This window comes from Cornus florida, unplaced genomic scaffold (assembly GCF_030987335.1).
Source record: "Cornus florida cultivar Cherokee Brave unplaced genomic scaffold, ASM3098733v1 CherokeeBrave_3.0.0_Hap2_Chr05, whole genome shotgun sequence".
In the NCBI taxonomy this organism is placed as follows: Eukaryota; Viridiplantae; Streptophyta; class Magnoliopsida; order Cornales; family Cornaceae; genus Cornus; species Cornus florida.
The window spans coordinates 53,428,235-53,450,023 of record NW_026775575.1 but is presented as its reverse complement, the minus strand read 5'-3'; the positions used below and the strand labels follow the sequence as shown (position 1 = coordinate 53,450,023).

The following is a 21,789-nucleotide window of genomic DNA, read 5'->3' as shown; positions in this document are numbered from 1 at the left end:
AAATAGGAATTCACTTGCTAAGGACCATACGAATAATCACCAACTCTAACGAGAGTAGAGAACGGTTCAAAAATTATTTTATATATATATATATATATCATGGTTCATCGAACTGATACACGAAGGTTCGATATCGTTACACATCTTTTTAAACGGATTAATTCGGCTGATTTATACCGATATTATTTGTCTGAATTCATTACATTGCAAGTGTGAAGCATAATATATAGTATATACAGTGTTCGCTATTTTAAAAACTTTTTTAGACAGGTAAGAATATCTCTTTTCGGGCAATATGAGATGTCCCAATATATTTTTCCTTCATTTTCTTTCATATCCGTCCCTATTTTTAACCAGAAGCATATGTGGACCAATTTTGTGCCCTTATTGCCATACTCACTGATTAAATTATCCATTGTAGTGCCTGTTTTACGGGGATTCTTGTTTCCCCCAACTAAGGCTTTTGATGATAATTGATTTCATTATTCTCGGGATAATGGTTTTTTAATTGATTTCGTTGTAGGCCACTACCAATAATTGGCCTAAAGAAGGTTAGGTTAATTTTTTATACATTCTCACCTGCTAAAAAGTTGTATTAAACTAACAAATCCTTATTAAAATGACATGAAATTTATAAATACCAGATGAGCATGCAACATTATGGCAAACAAAATGGTAAAGTGCAGAAAATGCCATTTCTGTTTTAAAAAGTGTGTTAATAACTTTTTTATTTTTTTAATATTAGGTAGAAGCACCCTTCAAACAAGAATATAACATAACATAATGTTACAATACTCGTTTTACCATTTTACTCTTTTCAAAATAGCTAAGGGGGTGTGCATGCTAATAATCTTATCGTATATGGATATTATGTGCACATTAACACAATCCAAACAAGCCTAATTTATAACTAACCAAACGAACCTAACTTACTATGACATGTTTAAATTGTTTTCTAAAAGATGTAATCTTAAAAGGTTTGCGGACATTTAACACCTCTGCAATATGCATATAGGGCATATAATCCCCCTCTAGGTTCTGAAAACCCCCATATAGTTCATTTTAGGGGCGAACAAGGGTCTCCCATCATTCAGCTGTTAATGAGTTGATAAAAATACTAAAATGCCCTTCCTTCAATTATTTTTAAAAATTAAAAACTCAGTTATATATTATAAACTGGCCATAATGACCTTTACTAAACGACCTTTATTTTGTCATTGAAAAAGGGCATTTTGGGTATTTAATACAATTAATTAGTCACGTGCCACACACATGATTTGTTAACGGTACCTTTGTAATAGTTCATCGCTGAAAAGCCCTAGCTAGTTTGCTACATTTTTAAGGGATTTATATATCCAAAGTAAAAGACAAGTGTATTATTTGCTCAAAAAATAAACCTTAGAGGTGCTTTGGTCTTTAGATACTTACCTCATCTAAAAATAACATCAAAATTCATTGAGACAACTATTTTGTAAACATCATCGGTCGTCATCATAGGTCGTTATTATTAGGAGTATTATTATTTTGAATTTGGAGTTAATTAAAGTAATGGGCATTAGTTCATTGAAAATTGTTTCTAGTGAACAGTACCAAATAGGAATAGGACATTAATTTGTGACTAGAAGAATGAGGGAGAGGTTAAATTAAGTTGACTCTGTGTCACAATCTTTAGTTCATTAGATCTTAACTCTGGTATATTTATTTATTTTTTTATTTTGGGTGATCGATTATAAACTTAAAAAAATAAAAATAAAAGGGTTTAAATGGATAGGTTTATATGTTTAAAGTATGCAATAAATTTGATGGGGTAACAAAAGAAGTCATAACTATGTCAAAATTATTGCATATTTTACTTTTTAAACACCTAGTGGACGACACCAAAGTTATATTCTTTTGGATGGGGAGCAAAAGAAGCCCAACATTGGAAGTTTTGGATCTTCTAAAGTCAACACAAAGATAAATGGAGGGGAAAGAAGGAAATTTATTTTATTTGGTTACATAGCAAAATCAAAACTTGGCATTAAACTAGGGATTAAGATATTTGCATTACTTTTTCTTCTTTGTATTTTGTTGTCATGCGCGACCTAATATGTTACAACTTAAGTCACATAGAAGAAGTGCATGAGGGGAAGCAAATGTGAGAGCAAGAGCGTGAAAGTGACAAAATTTAAGTCACATATCACACATAATGGGATTGGAAGCAAGAGCGTGAATAAAACACGAGAGCGAGAGTATAGGCGGAATGTAAGAGTAACATGTTTAGAAAAATTATGTAACTTAAGTCACAACAATGTCTCTTGATCTTTATTGAGCAATTACCTTATTTAAAATAGGTACAAAAATTAAAATAAAAGTTAGTTAATGTGTAATATTGGATTGTATCAAGGATTATATGATAGAAAAACTAATAGAGCTAAGAAACACCAATGTAGATGCCGATACAGGATATGAGTATGATATGATACGATACGAAACAAATATGACAATACATTAAATTTAAAAAAAAAAAATTATAGGACACGAATATATATCACATGAATACTTCAAAAAATAATAATATAATATATTATTTATAAAAATAATAATAATATTTACTCATTTTATCCATACAATTATGAATGAAATCATTATTAATTTAGAGCTTGGAGCTAAATATTTGTTATTTTTGTTTTATTAATTTTCTAATTAACTCATAATATATTTTAAATTGTATTGAATTTTATTATTCAAAATTTTTTATTATAAAACTATATTGTCGTGTCCTGAAAGTGTTCAAATTATGTCTTTGTTGTATCTTAGTCTTATTCAAAGAAAAAAATAAAATATTTAAATTTTGAGTTAATTACAACGATAGCCTTTGAGGTTTGCCATATTGACAGCCATATACAACTTAGTCATTTTTAGACAAAAACACCCCTGTGAGATTTTTTATCCAAACAAGCCCTTAAAACATTAGAGAAGACAATATTGCCCTTCAATGTTTAATAACACATGAAAAGTCAAATTTACCCTTATATATATACAATATTACATCAGCACCATCACATATATATATAACCAATCTGGCTGCCTCCTTCCCCCACCCCTTCCTCCACCTCTGCCACTGCCTCCGTCGCCGCCTCTTGATCCGCCGTCACCGCCTCTCCCCCAACAACAGCCGTCACCGCCTCTCCCCCAACAACAGCCGTCGCCACCATCATCTCCCCCAACAAACAACCACCACTTCTCAACCACAGCCGCCACTATCACTTCTCCTCATCCACAACCACCACCATCGCACCGACGCTAACCCACCACCAAACCAAAGCTTGTGATCCAACCACGATTCCCGACGATGGAGACTACCAGTGGAAGCTTCGACGAAGGCGACCATCATACCAAACAATGGTGACGGCTAGAGAAGAACGATGATGGCGGTGGTGATTCGATTAATCACAATCTATATAATCATACATATATATATAGGAAGAAAATATATTACAAGAATTTGGGAGAAGGAGCCCAACTCGGACGAATCAGCCATTGAACCCAGCCGTATTAAACCCATGAAATAGGGCTTGAATGTTGTTGGTTTTGGGTCACTGGCACTCTGAGACGTGGCTGGTTTGTTCGTTGTAGGAGCTCGTCGCCGGATCTTCTCTAAGTATTTATATAAGTCACTGATGTATCTTTCGAAAGCTTGGTCGGCCGGAGATTCTCTGTGATGATGTATAAAGCTTGATCTCTGTTGGGTCTATTAATTAGCACTGATAATAATATATCAATGAAGCTCTCGGTCTGTATCTCTATATATCGATTTAAGTATCGACCCTTCAAGATTTTTTTTTTTTTTTTTTTTTTTTTTTTTTTTTTTTTTTTGGCTCTTCATCGATTTTCTTCTGTGTCATGCGCTCTCGGACTAAGGACCGGGTTTTATAAATATACATATATGTGTGTATATTATACACAGAGAGACTAGGGGTTGATCTTTGCAAAAACAGATGTATTGATCTTTATACAGATATATTATGTGTATTTTATACAGAGAGAGACTAGGAGTGGATCTTTGCGTAAACAGATGTATTATACAGATATGTGTGTTGATATTTGGGGGAAGTGAATTTGGTGGCGGCTATGGTAGGGCTGTGAATTGATGGTGGTGGGTGTGAACTAGTCGTGGTGGGTGTGGTGGCTATCGGTTTGGTTTATTGGAAAGGTATTTTAGTTAATAAAAAAGAATTTTTTGTTAGCTGAATCCTTAAATTTTAGAACATTTTTAACTATGTCTAAGTGTCCGACATGCACCGTCATGACACCTCTAAATGAAGTGTTGGTACTTTCTAGATGGAGAGGATCATGATCCGTTTAACTAGGTCATGACCTTATTTTAACTCTCGGAATAACTTTACGAAGGACTTGTTGTGATAACCATTAAGGGCATGTTTGGCTGAGCTTTCTGAAGGTTTCAAATGAGCTTCCAAACCCAAATAGCCCGTTTGTGAAAATTTTGAGTGTTTGGCAAAATATTTGAAACGGACTTCCCATGGAATCAGAAGTCATTAAAAGTCCATTCCAACGAAGCCTATAAAACTTGCTTCTAAAATCACATTTAGGAAAGTAAATACCTCATTTTAAATAAATAATTGCATAGAGGTTTTTGCCCCCTTTTATTTCTTGAAACTAGTCGATGCTAGATACGCAAGAATAACGATGCAACACAAGAAAGCAAAAGAGTTGCAGATCCCCTTCAGATTCCAATCTTGAAACAATTCTTATGAGTCTAGTAGTGTTGAGTGCTAAATTTATGCAAAGTTAGGGTTTTGAAGACCGATCAACATATTTATGTGTACGTGAAATTTGGGGAGAAGCACACAGAGAATTCACTCATGTGTTATCCTCTAATTCCAAATTAATATGGATTTTTAGTTTGAGAGTATGAAATTGAGTATTGCTACACTCCTATTCATGGTATCATTCTTAATCTGATTCCAACACTTGCCTCTACCATATAGTTCAAGTCTGAATCAATGTCTCAAATATGTTACTCCCTCTCTCTAGATTTCTGTAGGCCAACGAAGAAATTTGTAGGTAGAAATTCACTAAAAGTCTAGCAATTACAAATTCAACAAAAGTCTCTAGCAATTACAAATTTAGAGGGAGTCTAATACTTTAATTATCTCTCTCTCTATATATATATATATATAGTTCAGTTTTCGTCACTTATTAATCTGTAAGACCCATATTAATTTCCAGCACTTGCAAATTCTCTATACTTTTTCGTAAAGCCAATTCAGGCTCTTTATACGGATGTATGATATGTTGGTATTGTTGTGTATTCATTTCTTTTTTCTTTTTCTTTTTTGGAAGGTTTGAGTGTTTCTTTAGTTTCTAATTCTCTAAAATAAAACCTTTATATATATTCTTGTTTTTCTCACTCAATTTAACTTGCAAATTAAAGAAAGAAATCTCCCCACTTGTCATATCTCACTTAATTTTTTTTTTTTCTTCTTTGGACACAGGTTAGGCATATGATATTTTTGTAATAGTATACTGAAATTGGCATTGTATTTATCAATTTTCTTGTTTTATTGATTCGCTTTGCATTTCTTACTCTTTATGCCGATGCATGATATGGGTATTGTTGTTTAATGTGTTCCTTTCATATCATACTCCTAACTTCTTTTTTCTTTTCTTTTTTTTCATCTATGATTTTCTGTTTGTCTATTCAATTTATGGATGTACTTTTTGTTGTTTTCATGCAATTTAGATGATTCGAACAAAAGAAGAACATGTCAATTAAAACTAAAGAACAAATGATCTTAAGCTTTTTAGTTCCTTGTCAATATAACTCGATGCGAAAACATAACTTAGAAATTCTATGACTTAGTGACATTACTTAAATAACAGTTTTCGTTTCTCTTCTTCTTCTTTCTTACTTGAATTAATGTAATAGCATGTACTATGAATTCAATTTGATAAAGAAAAGTGAATAGAGTTTCTCCTCCCTTTTGATTTGATTGGAAATATATCCAAGTGAAGAGCAATTTGCACAGCAAGTCTGTGACGACCCTGGTTTTTAAGCCAGCGTGTCCTATGATGAACCGTAAGGATGATCCGATAACGGATCCGAATGCGGAAGTGAAAATAGAAAACAAGACTCTAAGAAGTCAAAGTGACCTTCCATGAGGTCGTGGAACTCAACAAGAACTGATGCGGAAGCAAAAGATAAAAAATGTGACAAATAAGCCCCCAAGGGCAAAATAATTATTTCTGAAAACTGTAGATTCAGGTGCCACCGAGCACACCGCTGGAAGGACAACGAAAAACTAATCAAGATGGACTCAAGAATCGCATGATTCGGAGTCCGAACGAAGGAGAAACGGCATGACGAAGAAAAACGAGCACTTAAAGTAAAAAGGGTAAACTGATAATTATCCAGGAAGAACCGGGTGCAACCGAGCACACCGTTGGAAAGACAGCGAAAAATTAGTCAAGTTCAAAAAAAAATTCACTTGAATCGAAGTCCGGACGAAGGAGAAAAGCCCAAAAGAAGAATTGACGTCGCGGCGGCCCGACGAGGGGCCATGGCGCATACGGCGCCCATGCGTGAGCCCACCGGCGCCCAAAGACATGGTTGGTGGCAGCCCTTGGCTGCTGCTACATTTTTTTTGATCTACCCAGAACTGAGGCTTGAAACGGAGGTCAAGACGAGTTTTTCTGGAAAAATACGAAGAAGAAACCCCCCCTAAAATCGAGTTTTCTACCCAACCTCACTAACGGAATCGGAAAAAACTCACTATGAAATCCCCAAAATGCCCTTAGATCAGAACTGAACAAGAGGGTCATAAAGCTGCTAAATGAAAACTGGAAGTTGAAACTTCACGAGGGATTTTCGGTACCAAGACGACATTTTCTGGAAAAACACGAAGAAGAAACCCCCCCTAAAATCATGTTTTCTATTCAACCATGTCAAAAAGAAGAGAATAAAACTGATATGAAAGGTCCATAATGCCCCTAGATCAGAATATGCAAAAAAAAAAATGCGAAATGAATTCACAAGAGGCTCAAAACACAAATAATAAGGTTTTGCCAGGAAACGACCATGCACGCAAACGTAACTTACCTATTTAGACACGCTACAATGGTCCATGGCTTAAAAATATAGCTGATACAAAATCCGACCCCCCAACGGGCAAAAAGGCAAAAATGGACTTGGAATGGAAAACATGGAATTCAAAAATGTAAAATGGAGTCAAATGACCATTTGGCCCTTGGTCACACTTCATACAAGATTAATAAGACCCTATGAAAGAATGAAAATGGAATTCCCACACCCGATGCAACCATAGTGAAGCAATAACTTGCGATTTTTCAAAGTTTTCATGATATTTCATGAAGTTAAAAAGTTGTATAGAATACAATACACATGTCATTGGCCTCCGGCCTCATCTCATACATGTCAAATACATTGAAAGGAGTGAACTTATGTACACATTACATACATGGAATCAAATATACATATTTTGACATATAAGTCTACAAAATGACATTTTATGCTAACATTTGCATGAAATGGAAACTTGAAAGCTACACGACATCTAAGAAATGCTAGGCTTCACGAACCAAGTCTTCGTACCTGAAATATGCCCCAATATCGTAGGGGTGAGTAACATAAAGCTACTCGTAGGAGATGAGCATGCATCGACCTAGCATTTTACAAATTTATCACCTTAAGGTGAAACATGTTAAAGGGGCTCATGCCACCTAATGTCTATGTCCAAGTGAGACTTGGGGTGCATCCTAAGCTACCTTAGAGTCTAAGCAACAAGAATCATGATATACATACGTGTATGAAACGAATCATGGTTGGGATAATCCAAAGAACACGACAAGAAGAATGTTTGAGCATAGATTAACATGAATTGCATTTTCAATACAATTGAACTAGGTCTAGAGTAATCCATACAATATGACAAAAGCATATTTGAATACAAGTTAACAAGAATCACATTATCCATGCAATTCAACAACAAAAGAGCATGTTATACAATGCAACAAGGTTTAAGTTCTCAAAGCCATCAACTTAGAATCTAAAGCATAAAATAACAGTAGTGGTTCATGCCACCTAACGTCTATATTATAAATGAATCAATAGGATCAATCCTAAGCTTTATTAGAACGTCAAAACACGATTTTCAATATCGATGCAATTTAACCAATATTGGAACTTCCAATATAACGCATAAAGCATAATTTCGCAAAGTTAACATCCTGTAACTTAAAATGGAACGACAAATAAGAAACAGCAAGTTACAACATCATCTAGTTATCAACTTGAAATTAAAATGAGAAATCAAACAAAGTGGATACTCGGACGTCACGCCGGATCAGACCGACAACATAGTTACTTTAGGGTTACTAGCCCATGGGTAACCTCCCTATGTGCGCACTAGACTATATATAGAGGGACTATCCCCTGTACTAGAACCACGTCCTAGCCATAGTCAAACAACGACATCCCCAAGTTTCCAAAATCAACAAGTTGTGCAACAACGCATATATCAACAGGAATATGCAAGATAATCAACTATCTACTAAGTACAACCAAATTTGGAAACCTATACAATACATGCTCTAAATCCACAACTAATATGATATGATGAATGTCGAATCTTCAGTGTGCAATTCATTACACGCTATGCATGAAAGATGTTAAACACAAAGTGTGCAAATCATTACACAAGGCAACAATATATTCAATAAGGAAAACATATTCTCATGAATACAAACATAGCAACTATGTTATCCAATGTTCAAAACATAACCAAATGAATATACAACAAGTCCAAGTCCATGATTTGAATATAGAAACCACTTCTAAAACACAACTAGATCATGGAGCAAATTGATAGAATTTAAATAGATAAACACAATTAAATTCTCTAGATTCTGATCCAATTTCAAATAACTTCAATTTAATACATGTTAAAGGACATGGCATGATCATCACCTATATCCATTCTAAAACTCAATTAGCTTGTTGGAACAACAAGGTAGAACTTTAATTAAATCATGCTAATTTAATTACCAAGGTTCTAAAGTAACTTCAAATAGTTCACAATTAATATATACTAGTAAACAAGTCATGGTCAATACAAATATCAAGTTAAAATCTTAATTAAGCTAATGGGACCACAAAATAGATTTTAATTAATTCTTTTAATTAAAATCTCTATATTTTCAAACTTAACCAAATGCTCTCAATTTAACATATCTTAGAGAACATGCCAAGGACTAATGTAATATCACATTACAAGCTTATTTCATTCAATTTAAGACCATGTGAATTAAACTTTCACTAAAGTTAAATATAAAACAAAAGTTGCAATTCTCATGCAATAAATCCCAATTTAATACATGTGAACAACCATACCAAAACTTAATTGTCTAGCATGCCACAATACAATTCCAAGTTGTATATCACCATGAGGATTAAATCTTAAACATGGAATTTAATTAAATAAAAGGTTTCAAAACCTAACCGAATATTCTAAATTAAATATATGTGAAGCTATATGGCATGTAAATCAAGAATATCAAGTCGAAATTTAAATAGAGTGAATAGTGCACTCGGGGCAAATTAATTAATCAAATTAATTAATAATTACTAATTTTCAAAACACCTCCAATCACTTTCAAATTCAACTATGTTGGAGAGCATGTTAAGGCCTAATTTAATATACTAATACATATTGATTTTAAGCTAGTTAAGACCATGTGAATTAATCTTTCACTTAAGATAAATATTAAATAAAATCTTTAATACTTATTCAAATGTTCCAATTTTAATACACGACAATGAGCATATCAAGGGGTAATATAAAATCATGCTACATGTTTAAACCAAATCATGAGCAACCAGAAAAATTAGATCCCGTACAAGAAAAATAAATAATCAAATCTCTAGATTTTATATTTAATCATGCAAATAAGTAGTATAAGCATCACAAGTATGCTATATAACAAGAATTTAAACCTAAAACATCCCCTACCTCAATTTGAGATGAAAATCTCAAATGCCATCAAAATGGAACGGCTCCGAATCCGACGAAACTACTAGGTTTTGTCGGGGACAACGCCGTGAACATAACCCACATGAAAGCCCCATCAAAATCATAACTTGACCTCAAAACCAAACTCAAGAAATGGTCAAAACTGAATTCTAATAAGGGGGAAAGGTAGAGCACGGCGAGGGGAACAACAAACGTTAAGGCCGAAGACTTTCCATCAAGGAAAAGTGAACCAAAAGAGGAGAGAGAAGATGGCAGCACCCCTTGGGCTGCCATGGGAGCTCCAGGTCGTGCATGAAGAGGGGAGAAGATGAAAAATGAAATATCTCACCCCCCCTTTTATAGAAATCTCAAAAAGTGCCCCGAACGGGCCCCGCCGGGTCCGAAAAAGTAAAATTTGAGCAAACGCCCTCAAATGGCAAAACTTTGTGAATGAAAAAGATTCAAAATGATAAAATATGAACAACGAAAGAAACGGCGTCAAAAATCGAGTCCCGAGCAGAAAGTTATGCCCCGAACAAGTTCGGCGGCAACCGGGTCCAGAAACTCTGAAATTGGAGAAAAACGACCAGAACAGAATTCTATGAATTTACAAGTCAACAAAAAGTGAAAATGAATCCCGTACGAGGATCCAGGCTCCAAACAAGATATTTTATAATAACTTTCGTTAATTGCACAATGGCCCCTACAAAAAGGGTTAACTGCGAAACTGTCCCAGAATGAAAATATCTTCCAAAAAATATTTTCTTAGATGCCCCTGAAATAAAATATCTTCAAAAGATATTTATGAAAAAACCCCAAGAAATGAAATTAATTCCAAAGATTTATACATCCATGCCCCTATGGGCACCGGGAGCAAGTAGAGTACTTTCTTGCAAAAGTAAATATACGTATTTCGTGGAAACCACTCAAGATGAAGGCACGTGAAGTCAAAAACCAACTCCAAGCTTGAAAAGTGAGGTTGTGCCAAAAACTGACAAACGGAGATAAGACGAAATAGGGAAAAGGACGAAATAGCGCATAGTATCGAAAAATGTGAAAATGACTCGGTCCTCAAAGGAAGTTGTCAATTCACATGAAAGAGTCTCAGAAACCAATTCCGAGCACTCGAGATGACACTAAGCGACACGAAACAAAGCTCAGAAAGGAAAATTAAACGAAAAAAATTCATTCGTAAAATTTCAGGAAAAAGGAAAGGAAGGCAAATGACCGGGTCGTTACAAAGTCCATATGGATGTAATGATTCCTGGACTTGTTATGGATGTGAAGATTCCTGGGTTTGTTATGGATATGAAATTGATAACCATTGTGTTCTTAGAAAATGTAAGAAAATATTAATGGCAATACTCTATGTTGTTTTTGGGATGACAAAATACTGGTGCTAATATGATTCAATAATTGTGTTTGATGTAAGATATGTAAATATTATGTAAGGTTATTATTATAAATTTGAAATTATTTAATAGTAGGACTTTTTAACACATTGTTACCAAACATACATCATGTGAATAAAATCACTTTTGCAGATAAAAGCACTTTTTGACATGATGTTAGTCAAACAACTTTTTATTTTTAAATTTGTTTTTGCGAAGGCATTCTTGTAAGCCATTTATAATGAAAGGATTTTTTACATCAAGAAGCCTCCCCAAACACAACCTAAAGCTTTTGTTATTTTGGGGAAAATGTAAATAATTAAAGCAAATTTCGTTGAAACATCAGCTGGTGAATTTCGTTGGCAAATTGTGTGTTGATAAATTTTGTTGGCAAAACTTGATTTTTGTAGTTGTAATTTTTACTCAAAGTATTGGATAGGAAGTGTTGGAAAGCAAAGTGCGAATTTATCATCATGAATCATGGACCACACCTCAACTAGCATGGTTTGAACAACACCTAGGTCGTGCAAGTGAGTGTTGTGAGGTCACTTTGCATTTAAACTGGTTGAAGTCTGTTTATGAAAATTCTTTATCAGCGTTCAAACAGTGAACTAAAATGTTTTACGAAAAATAAAATGCAACTCTCTATGGGTGGTCCAAATCTTGTAGCGATTTCGCTTGAATTTTAAATTTGTCTAGTAAACAATTGTACCATCAAGGGTAGCTCTCCACTTTTGTGAATGTAGAGAGTCAAGCTACAAAAGTGGCCAGCCCAGTCAGTCGGTATGGTATTGAATGGATTGATTTATTTATTTAGGTTTTCAAGAGAATGCGGGTTTGTAAATTGAGAAAATAGAAAGTGTGCATTTGTGGATTGAGAAACTAGATAGAGTGCTACTTGTGGCAAGAGTTTGCTTAACATTTGTGTAGAGTCCATCATGTGGCGAGTTCTACACCATCGTCATGTGACATGCATGGCATACTAGATAGCCTGAGTAATACAAAAGAGCAATGCCAAGTGGATCGACTTAAATACATAAAACTACTTAGGGTGTGTTTAGTTGCACGTAATTGGAGCCTTAAAATTGAAATTGGAAGAAATTTTAGTTCAATTTGCTTAGTTACTTTTTTTCAATTTTACCAATTCTAATTCAAAGTTTCAATTCCATACAGCCAGAACATAGCCTTAATTCAATAAATCGACATCCAAGGTATGAAGTAGATGGAAAAGGGAACCTCTCCTTTTCATTTCCTTTCTCTTTGCCATTTGTTTCTACAAAATGAGACGGCCTTCTCCTTACTTAAGTGTTGTTTGAAAGCTCAATTCAACACTTAATTTTGAATGAATTCATCACTTATTTAATTAAGTGTGTTTAATAACACAATTTAAATATCACTGAAAATGGTAATTGTCACTTAAAATAGGATAAAATTTTATATGATAGAGACATTACTTATTACTGAAGGCTGAACACTGAAAATTAAAAAAGATATTAAAAATATGTATTTTTAATTACCACTTACAAACTTCAGCACTTAAAATCCAATTCTTATAATTTTCAGTTTGATCAAACAACACCCTTACTCTCCTTTTCTAATTTATACTTTTCCATTTCTTCCATTCCTTCCATTATTTTGCCTACCAAACATGGCAGCAATTTGTTTTTACTTTGCTAAGAAACTCACACACCCACTTTGCCTCCACGACACCCACTTTGCCTCCACGAGGACCTAAACAATCACTCTTCTATTTTGAAAAGCGATAAAGTATCACTAAGCTATAACCTTTAGTAAACATCACAACAATTAAAGTGTTTGTTGAAGAGCACTTTCAAATCTAGTAATTTATTTTATTTAATTGCTTAAAATACTTAAAACAAATTATTCATACTAAAATCATCCATGATAATAGTTTATTAGTACTTTTACACTTTTCAAAATAGAAGGTTGATGATTCAAGTCTTCATTCGGACAAATCTATGACTTGGTGTGTGAATTTTAACTAAGAAAAAAAAAAAAAAAAAGGTATTTTGTACTATTTTTTTTTTTTCAATTTTGTCAAACAATATTAGGAAAATGTCATAAGAAGTGAATTTAGAACAAATTACATTAAAATTAAAATCATTATCTATCACTACTTGGAAAGTTTTCATGCTAACTATGATTTATAATATAATAATATGATAAGATTATTATTGGACATTTAGGTGAGCTGACATGACCAACATGAATGAAACCAAGGCCCATTTACCAGGGCGATTATCTAGGCCCACCTAAATATCACACTAGTGACTACACGGCTGTTTTAAATTAGGGCTCAAACCTGTTCGAAGTACTCTCTCTCTCTCTCAAATACTCTCTGTGTATCTGAAGGTGGTGTTCAGTGACAATGCTCTCTGGGGACATACCGCCTAATCAGACCATATACATAAAGAATCTCAACGAGAAGGTCAAGAAAGAAGGTAAGTTTTGTCTGAGTTATGGCGATGGTTGATCTATATTATTGTGCGATTCACAGTGTTTGTTCCAACTTCAACTACTACTTTGAATATGACAGCGTCTAATTGATACCCTTATGTTAAATGCATACTTTCAGTTGCTTTCATTGTAGAATTTGGTTTGAGTCTTGTGCTTTTTTAATCACTGTTTCAAAGATTCAGTAATTCAATTGAAAAAGGTGAGAAGTGCTTTCTGCATATTTATATGTTCATTTATGCCCTGTTTGGTTACTGAGAAGCTGTAGGATGATAAACAACAATTTGAATCTCAATTTAATGTGATTTAGGATCTCATGAAATGAATTGAGTTCCCCAATTATACCTAATATAATAGATATAATTATTTGGTGGGTTGTGTTGGGACTTACTTGACCACCTTGAATATACAAATCCTTTAATTAGGGTTGGGGTGAATCTTGGGAGTGGCCAACATTAACCCTACCACTCAAAATTTTATATAATGTTATCCTTCTTTCATTTATTCAGCAACCCGTTGAAAAACTAGGGTTGGTATGTTTGAAACAAATTGGTAGAATTCTAGCAGCACTGGATTTCGAGTGATTGAATATTTTGTCAATTTCGTAATCATGAAACCCTACTAGCTGTTATTAAAACCAATAAGTGAATACTTTCACAAAATATAACCAAACAAATCTTCAATGGCTCATTTGTATTGCTTTATTTTTTTTTCCTTTTTTGGATTTTAACTCCCTTTTGCTGTTGCAAGGCTTGGTCATTAATGGTTCCAAAACTTTTTAATCATCCCAACACTTTTTTCTTTTCTTCTTGTTGGTAAGTGTATAAAAAAAGGCACTCAAAAGGGGAGTGCATCCCGCTTAAAATCCCACAAGGCCAAAAGAAACACTATAATCTCAAGTTATCCGACAAAAAAAAAAAAAAAAAGGTGAGCCCCTCCACAGATTTTCATTGTCTACCGTGAATAAAATAAATAAATAATAAATAATAAATTGGAACTAAGTACATATATTAAAAACATAAATAAGAGACTCATCCCCATCAAAGGATGTCCTATTTCTCTCCCACCATAAGCCCCACCAAAGACAGAGGAGCAGTTCTTCAAGCATCACGAGCTTGCTTCTGGCTTCCCCACTATACACCCTTTCCAAATTTCAAGCAAGCTCCTAGTGGAAAATAGCATCACCCAACTAACACCAAATAGGTCGAGGAGCAGTCCCATCCCTCTATGGCCACTGGACAGTGCAAGAGGAGATGCTTTACGGACTCTTCAGCACTATTACACATGCAATGCCAATAAATTTGCTCTACCGCTGCCGCCTTAGGTTGCCATTTGTCAATATCTTTCCCAAAGAAGCCGTCCATCTGATATGGCACATCAACTAAGATGTTCAGCTAAATTGTTTTTCAGCACAGGGGTATTGCCCATCCCATATTTTTTTCATCACATCAATGCATATGCATCAAATAGGTCAAATATTATTCCCAAAGTGCAATAATAAAAGACATCTTAATTTTAAGGATACATTATATTATCATAAACTTTCATAATCATGCACTAAAGACATTTAATACAAGTAGTGAACCATAAACTCATAAATTGTGGAAAACCCAAGTATATGATAGAATTAAGCAATATGATTAATCGATCATTCGATCGTGACAGTGATACGGGGTATAGGATATAGAAATAATAGAACATGTCAATTAATGGTCATTTATAAAAGAAAGGATAATGATACGATTGAATTAATGCAAAATAAAGGCTTTTTTTACGATTAAATTATTTCAAATGAGACTACTAAAAAGCGACATCAGTATGTCTTACCTTCCTTCAAGATGGCTTACTAAAACTTCCTGTCTGTGAATGTGATTTAGACACGGTAAGTTTTGCCTCTTTGATAACATTCAAAGGCATGCTTTGATCACAGTAGGTCTGAAGGAAAGACTACATAATGTCTTAGCTTTCCTCTTCTCTAATCTTAATTTTGTATTTTTAAATATTTTGCGAAGTGGAAAAAATTCATGCATATTTGATGGACATGGTTATATTCCCTTTTAGTTGTATCCTTTATTCGCTGTTTTCCTTCTCTCATTTCTCAGCTTTCTGGTTTTGTATTAAAATGACAATTTTACCTCAACATAACCGGACCGTATATTTATATTTTGTGTAAATTTTGCTCTTGAATTGTTGATGGTGTAAAGGTACAGAATTCTGGAATAATCAGTGGGCTTATAATGGGGGTATGGGAACTTCCAGGGGTTGCTTGTAAATAATTACTAACTGATGATTGTCTTTGGAGTTGCAATAGTTCTTTGAACAAGCAGTGTACGATTGCTTTTCTACCTGCATAATATATAACATCATATTCTTTTTAAACAGAAAGAAATTTGATTAGAGCCTTTATATATATATATATATATATATATATATATATATATATATATATTTTTTTTTTTTCTATACATGAACTCCCTGTATTCGAGGCACCTTATTAATTATATAAAAACTGTCTGTCAAAAAATTTGAAAACCCCACCCCCTATGAATCCTCTAATTTCTCTCTTCTGCTCTTGATGGAAGAATGAAAAAGAAGAGAAATAGTGGACTAGATATTTAGACCCTTCAAACTCCTCAACATGCGAGGTCATTTTGAAAGTGTTTGCTTAAAATGGCATTATTGTACTGTGGAAAGAGTAAGAAGGTGCTTCTCAACACACAACAAATCAGAGGTAACATTGATAAGATCTTTAAACAAAAGTTGAAGGGGCTTTTGTGTTTGTATACTGTTTTCTGAACTTTGGCGGTTCACTTGTTCCTCCCATGGGACCAGATTCTTTACACAGTCATCCCTCTCGGCATCTTCTCACTTTTACTGCTTTCCTTTTTTTGCATATATATATTCATATAGCTGGCATGCAAAAGTTAGATAAGCTCAGTAACTGATTTATGTCTTAGTTTCCATAAGTCACATTTTTTACCATGTGTGTGCATTTTCGGGGTTGGCATACACTTACTGTGCAACATACTAATCAGACTTCATATGTGCTGTTAAATTTATGGGGTCAAACTTCACAAGTGAACGCGTCTTGCAGATTATTTTTATGTGCCTGTTTGAAGAGTTTTTTTTTCTGTTTTTTTTTTTTAGAATTGTGAAGCAAACACACACACACACACACACACTATATATATATATATATATTGCCCCCACCGGGGCTCGAACACTCAACCCCCCATTTGGGGAGGGAGAGCTTATACCATCCAGGCTAGAGCCTATTGGCTTCCTGTTTGAAGAGTTGATTCACAAGAATCTCTTGCACAATTACTTATAAAAAAATAATAATAATCTCTTGCGCAATTAAATGTTCATATGTATAACCACTTGTATCTTAGAAGTCAGCTAATTATGGAATTAATGCAAAATTCACCTTATTTTATTGTGGCAGAGTTGAAGAGATCTCTTTACGCCTTGTTCTCGCAGTATGGAAGGATTCTGGACATTGTTTCCCTGAAGACGACCAAGCTTCGAGGACAAGCATGGGTTGTGTTTAGTGAAGTGACAGCTGCCAGTAACGCAGTGCGACAGATGCAGAACTTTCCATTTTATGAAAAACCTATGGTGGGTTTAAGTAACAGAAAGTAATAGTTCCTCATTTATTCTGTGCATGTACTTATGTGATGTGTGCATGTATGTGTTATAATTTTGAACTTTTAGCTTCTGGAAACGAACTTAACTTCAGCCTGTTCTCAGTACTTTCTTTTTCAGTTTTTGGATTTTGCTGATGGTGCTTTTGTGAGTCATATTGTTAACATGTGAGATGGAAAATTGGAAGGAGTCTTTTCCTCCTTTTGTTTGGTTGAAAAGGAAGGGAGGAAAGAGGGAATGACATGATTATACTGTTATATCATTACTTCTTAAAGGAATTTTATTGTTTGAAGGGAAAAGTATAGGGAAAAATAGCAAAGAAAAGTTGGAAACCTTTTGCCTCCTCTTTGTTTCTCACTTTTGTAAGGAATATTGTGGCCTTCCCTCCTTTCTTCTCTTCTGTTCCCTTTTTACTCCCACCATACATGGAGGACTACCAGCCCTCTCTCTTTCCTTTCCCTCCTTCCTTCCACCCTATTTACCCTCTTGCCAAATGGATCATAAATTACTGAGGGGCAGTTGGCAGTGGCACTTCAGTATTGTAGACTTCTAGTCCTTGTTATATGCACGAAAATAGAAAGAGTTATTCTTTGTTCAGTTTGTTGATTAAAGTGAAATTATTGGTCATTGATTGATAGTTCTGTAGTTGATCCTGTTCTTCAGTTGCCTTGCAAAATGATGTGCGATGGTTAATTAGTTTACTGGCTTTTCTTATTATGTTTTAGAAATCTTAAATTGCGATAATGTTTGGTCCAGTTGAATAAAATATAAATCTTGGTCACTATAGATACATTGGAGTGGTTGCACACGTGAAGTTCGTGCTCCATATTACATTATATATCTCTCAAGTTTCCCTCCTTGCAACTCCCTCTTTGCTCTTCCAATTAGTTCTAGTTTCCAGCATATAATTGGTTTCAAGTGATAGGAGTAAATTAGAAAAGAGAAGAAGTGGAAGATGTAGGGAGGACGAGTGACTCCTTCACTTAAATGAATAGTGTGGTTGAATTTGTTCAAGGCTTAATTTCAGATACCATTATATACTGCCTCATGCATATATCGGAATGTTTTGACCTGACGAAAGGGTAGTGGCTATATCATTTATTTGTTTTTCTAGAATACATTGGTTGAGGCTGTCAAATGAACCAAAGTACTCTAGCTTGGCTCCTGATCGGTTTGTTAAGGTCGCTCAAGATTGACTCGTGATAAATGAGCCAAGCTTAATCACTTCTTGAAACCTGTTAATTTATTGAGCTCAACGCAAAGTCAGCTTGATAAGCTGAAGAACATCCTAAGACTAGAAAACCAAACTAATAATCAATCTTGGAACAAGATTGGTCCGGTTTGATCCCCTGAGATCAGCTCATGTGATAATAAGTCAGGCTTGATCACATTCTTGATAATTCATCGAGCGGAGTTTGAGCACCACACCATTTGGCTACTGAAATTATGTGCATGCCTTCGATGCCTTTACTTTTACATTATGTATCATGCCTGTGTGTGAATCTCTTCATGTTCTCTTCGGAAAGGTTCATATTGGTAAGTATAATGTTTTATTAAGGGAACTGTGCATGCATTTGATGCCTTTCCATTTTACATTATGACCCTGTGAGCATTTGATGTAATGCAGCGGATACAATATGCAAAAACAAAGTCGGATTGTGTTGCTAAAGCAGATGGAACCTTTGCCCCAAGAGATAAGAAAAAGAAGCAAGAGGAAAAAGGTGAACAGAAGTCATTTTGCAATTTCCATCCTACTATATTTGTCACAAATCACCCTCCCCCCACCACCCCCAAATTTTTTTTAGTTGCCTGAATTAATATAATTTCACAAATCACAATTCAGAAATATTCATTACCATGGATGAATTTGCGGCATACAATGTAGTTATTAATGTGGTGCTGACAAATTGAGATCCAGTTAAAAATGTTAGTGGGAGCATGTGATGTGAGATGTAGGGTAGAAAAAGCAAAATAAAAAATGATTTTCTATCTTAATAGCAGCATATTCTGTAAAAACAATGTAATTCACTTCACAGGGAATTTTTTTATTATGAACCACCATATCTGCTGTAACGGATGATACAACAGAACTTTCAGTTGAAATAGTGACATGTTTTTAGGAGTGGACAGACTATTGAATCACTAATGAGGTGGCTTATGTTGAAGTTCCAGTTTGATATCTTTGTTTTCTGTGTTTGACTTGCTGAGCTATGCGAATGAGTTGACTGTTATTGATGTGGTGTCATTTTTCCTTTCTGACCTATATCTTCCAGCTGAAAGAAAGAGACGTGCTGAAGAAACGCAGCAATCGGCTACTGCTAATGGTACAAGAACAGATAGTAATGGAGGCCCATCTGTAAGTTTGCTCGTGTTTCTTTCTTGTGTTATTGAGTTGCCTCTGTGTGTGTGTGTTTTGTTGTATATATATGTATGTATTTTATGGAGTTTTGAGTTGGAGGGTAGTTGGAAGAACTTGAGTTTTGATTATTGTTAAAAAAATTTAAAAAGAAACTGAATGATGGACCGCAGTATGGTGCGATGATTTGCTCAGGCAATTTAGGGGGGAAAAACCTTGAAATTATGGGCTTGTTATAGGTGGTGTTTGAATAATAAACTGACATGGTCGAGAAATGAGAATAGACCTCTGGAAAATAAATTATGGGCTATTTAGGGGGGGAAAAAAACTTGAAATTATGGGCTTGTTACGGGTGGTGTTTGCATAATAAACTGATATAGATGAGAAATGTGAATAGACCTCTGGAAAATAATTTGTTTTCATGTTTTGGGGTCTATCAAAATTAAATCATAAATGAAATAGGTGGATTTTCAATCCCACATTCAGCTCTTTGCATGTATGTCATATGCTATTTGATATTTTTATGTTCTTTCTGTTTGAATATGGCTTCCTACGTTTTTTAACCAATCTAACCTCCTGTGTTGCATGCAGGCATCCTTCCGCCAAGGAAAGCCAAGCTCACAAGAAGCAGCTGCAGCTCCAAACAATATACTTTTTATACAGAACTTACCCCACGAGACAATCAGTTCGATGCTGCAAGTTCTGTTCGATCAATACCCTGGTTTCAGGGAAGTTCGAATGATCGAGGCAAAGCCGGGAATTGCCTTTGTAGAATACGAGGATGATGTGCAGTCCTCGGTCGCCATGCAGGCCCTTCAGGGTTTCAAAATCACTCCTCAGCACCCCATGGCCATCGCATACGCCAAGAAGTAGTAAGCAATGTTTTTTTCTTGGTAAGTGATGATTTTGTGTCTGCGTAGCTTTTACTGAGGAATTGTATCAATCAATTGGGAAGAGTTTTATACATTGTAATACCGTATATTTGCCGAGTACCAATGACAATGTTCTTTGTTTTGTCTAGTCATATATGAGTCACAGTACTTATGTATATCAGAGATGTTCTGAATGCTCTTGTTCATTTTAGGATGTTTTAACACTGGTCTCTCGTAACTAACTCTTTAACCCTCTCATTGCATTGATCTTCAAATTGAATTGTAGGATCAGTTTCTTAGTCACTTGACTATAGGCAAATCATGAGTTGACCAGGATCAGTTTATTGGTATCATTTGACCAATATGTAGTTGGTAGTTGATTTTGATTTTAATTTTGTGTGTGTGTGTGTTTTGGTTCTTCATGTAAATTGAGTTAAATAATTAGTATTTTTCTTCAAATGTTCAAGCAAAAGTGTGTAAATCTACAATATTGTTCCTATCGGAGGTTGAAGTCTCAATTCTCTTTTTAGAGTGCGTAGGTCATGCATACCATCTGACTAATCCCGTTAGTAAGCGAGTTTAATTATTTTGTCAAAGTCTATTAATAAGAGTTTAATTATTTTGTCGAAATAATGAGGTTGATTAATAGACCATGGCTCTTTAATCATGACGAGTCATATTGAAAATAAATTTGACCCCATTTTGTTACAAGTTTTCCGTTGACATTTTTGAGAACTTCAAATTTTAATGATGGTTGGGCCAAGGAAGCATAAATATTATAAAATTTAAATCGAAATAGGAGTAGTTTTTTTGCTTAAAAATAATAAAATTTAAGTCACACGTGGCTTAATCTCTAACATGTGGTGACCATATCTTTTGGAGTGTACATCTTTGCTTTTAAAGAAAAGACGTGTGCAGAGAGAATTAGTCTCATTTGTAAACCGAATACATTACTCTTTTTTTTTTTTTTTTTTTTTTTTTTTAAAGTAAATAGATAAAAATATATAGAAGACTTTGAA

At 34.4% G+C, this 21,789-nt stretch overlaps 1 protein-coding gene across 1 annotated transcript; it reads left to right on the top strand.

Annotated features, from left to right (window-relative positions):
- The first annotated feature begins 13,728 nt into the window (after window positions 1–13,728).
- On the top strand, window positions 13,729–20,918 carry LOC132306478 (U2 small nuclear ribonucleoprotein B''-like). The gene is made up of 5 exons (XM_059803868.1): window positions 13,729–13,884; window positions 17,343–17,515; window positions 19,170–19,263; window positions 19,816–19,898; window positions 20,490–20,918. Exons 1-5 carry the CDS (start codon window positions 13,812–13,814, stop codon window positions 20,769–20,771), a joined length of 705 nt encoding a protein of 234 aa, XP_059659851.1. The 5' UTR covers window positions 13,729–13,811; the 3' UTR covers window positions 20,772–20,918.
- The last annotated feature ends 871 nt before the right edge of the window (window positions 20,919–21,789 follow it).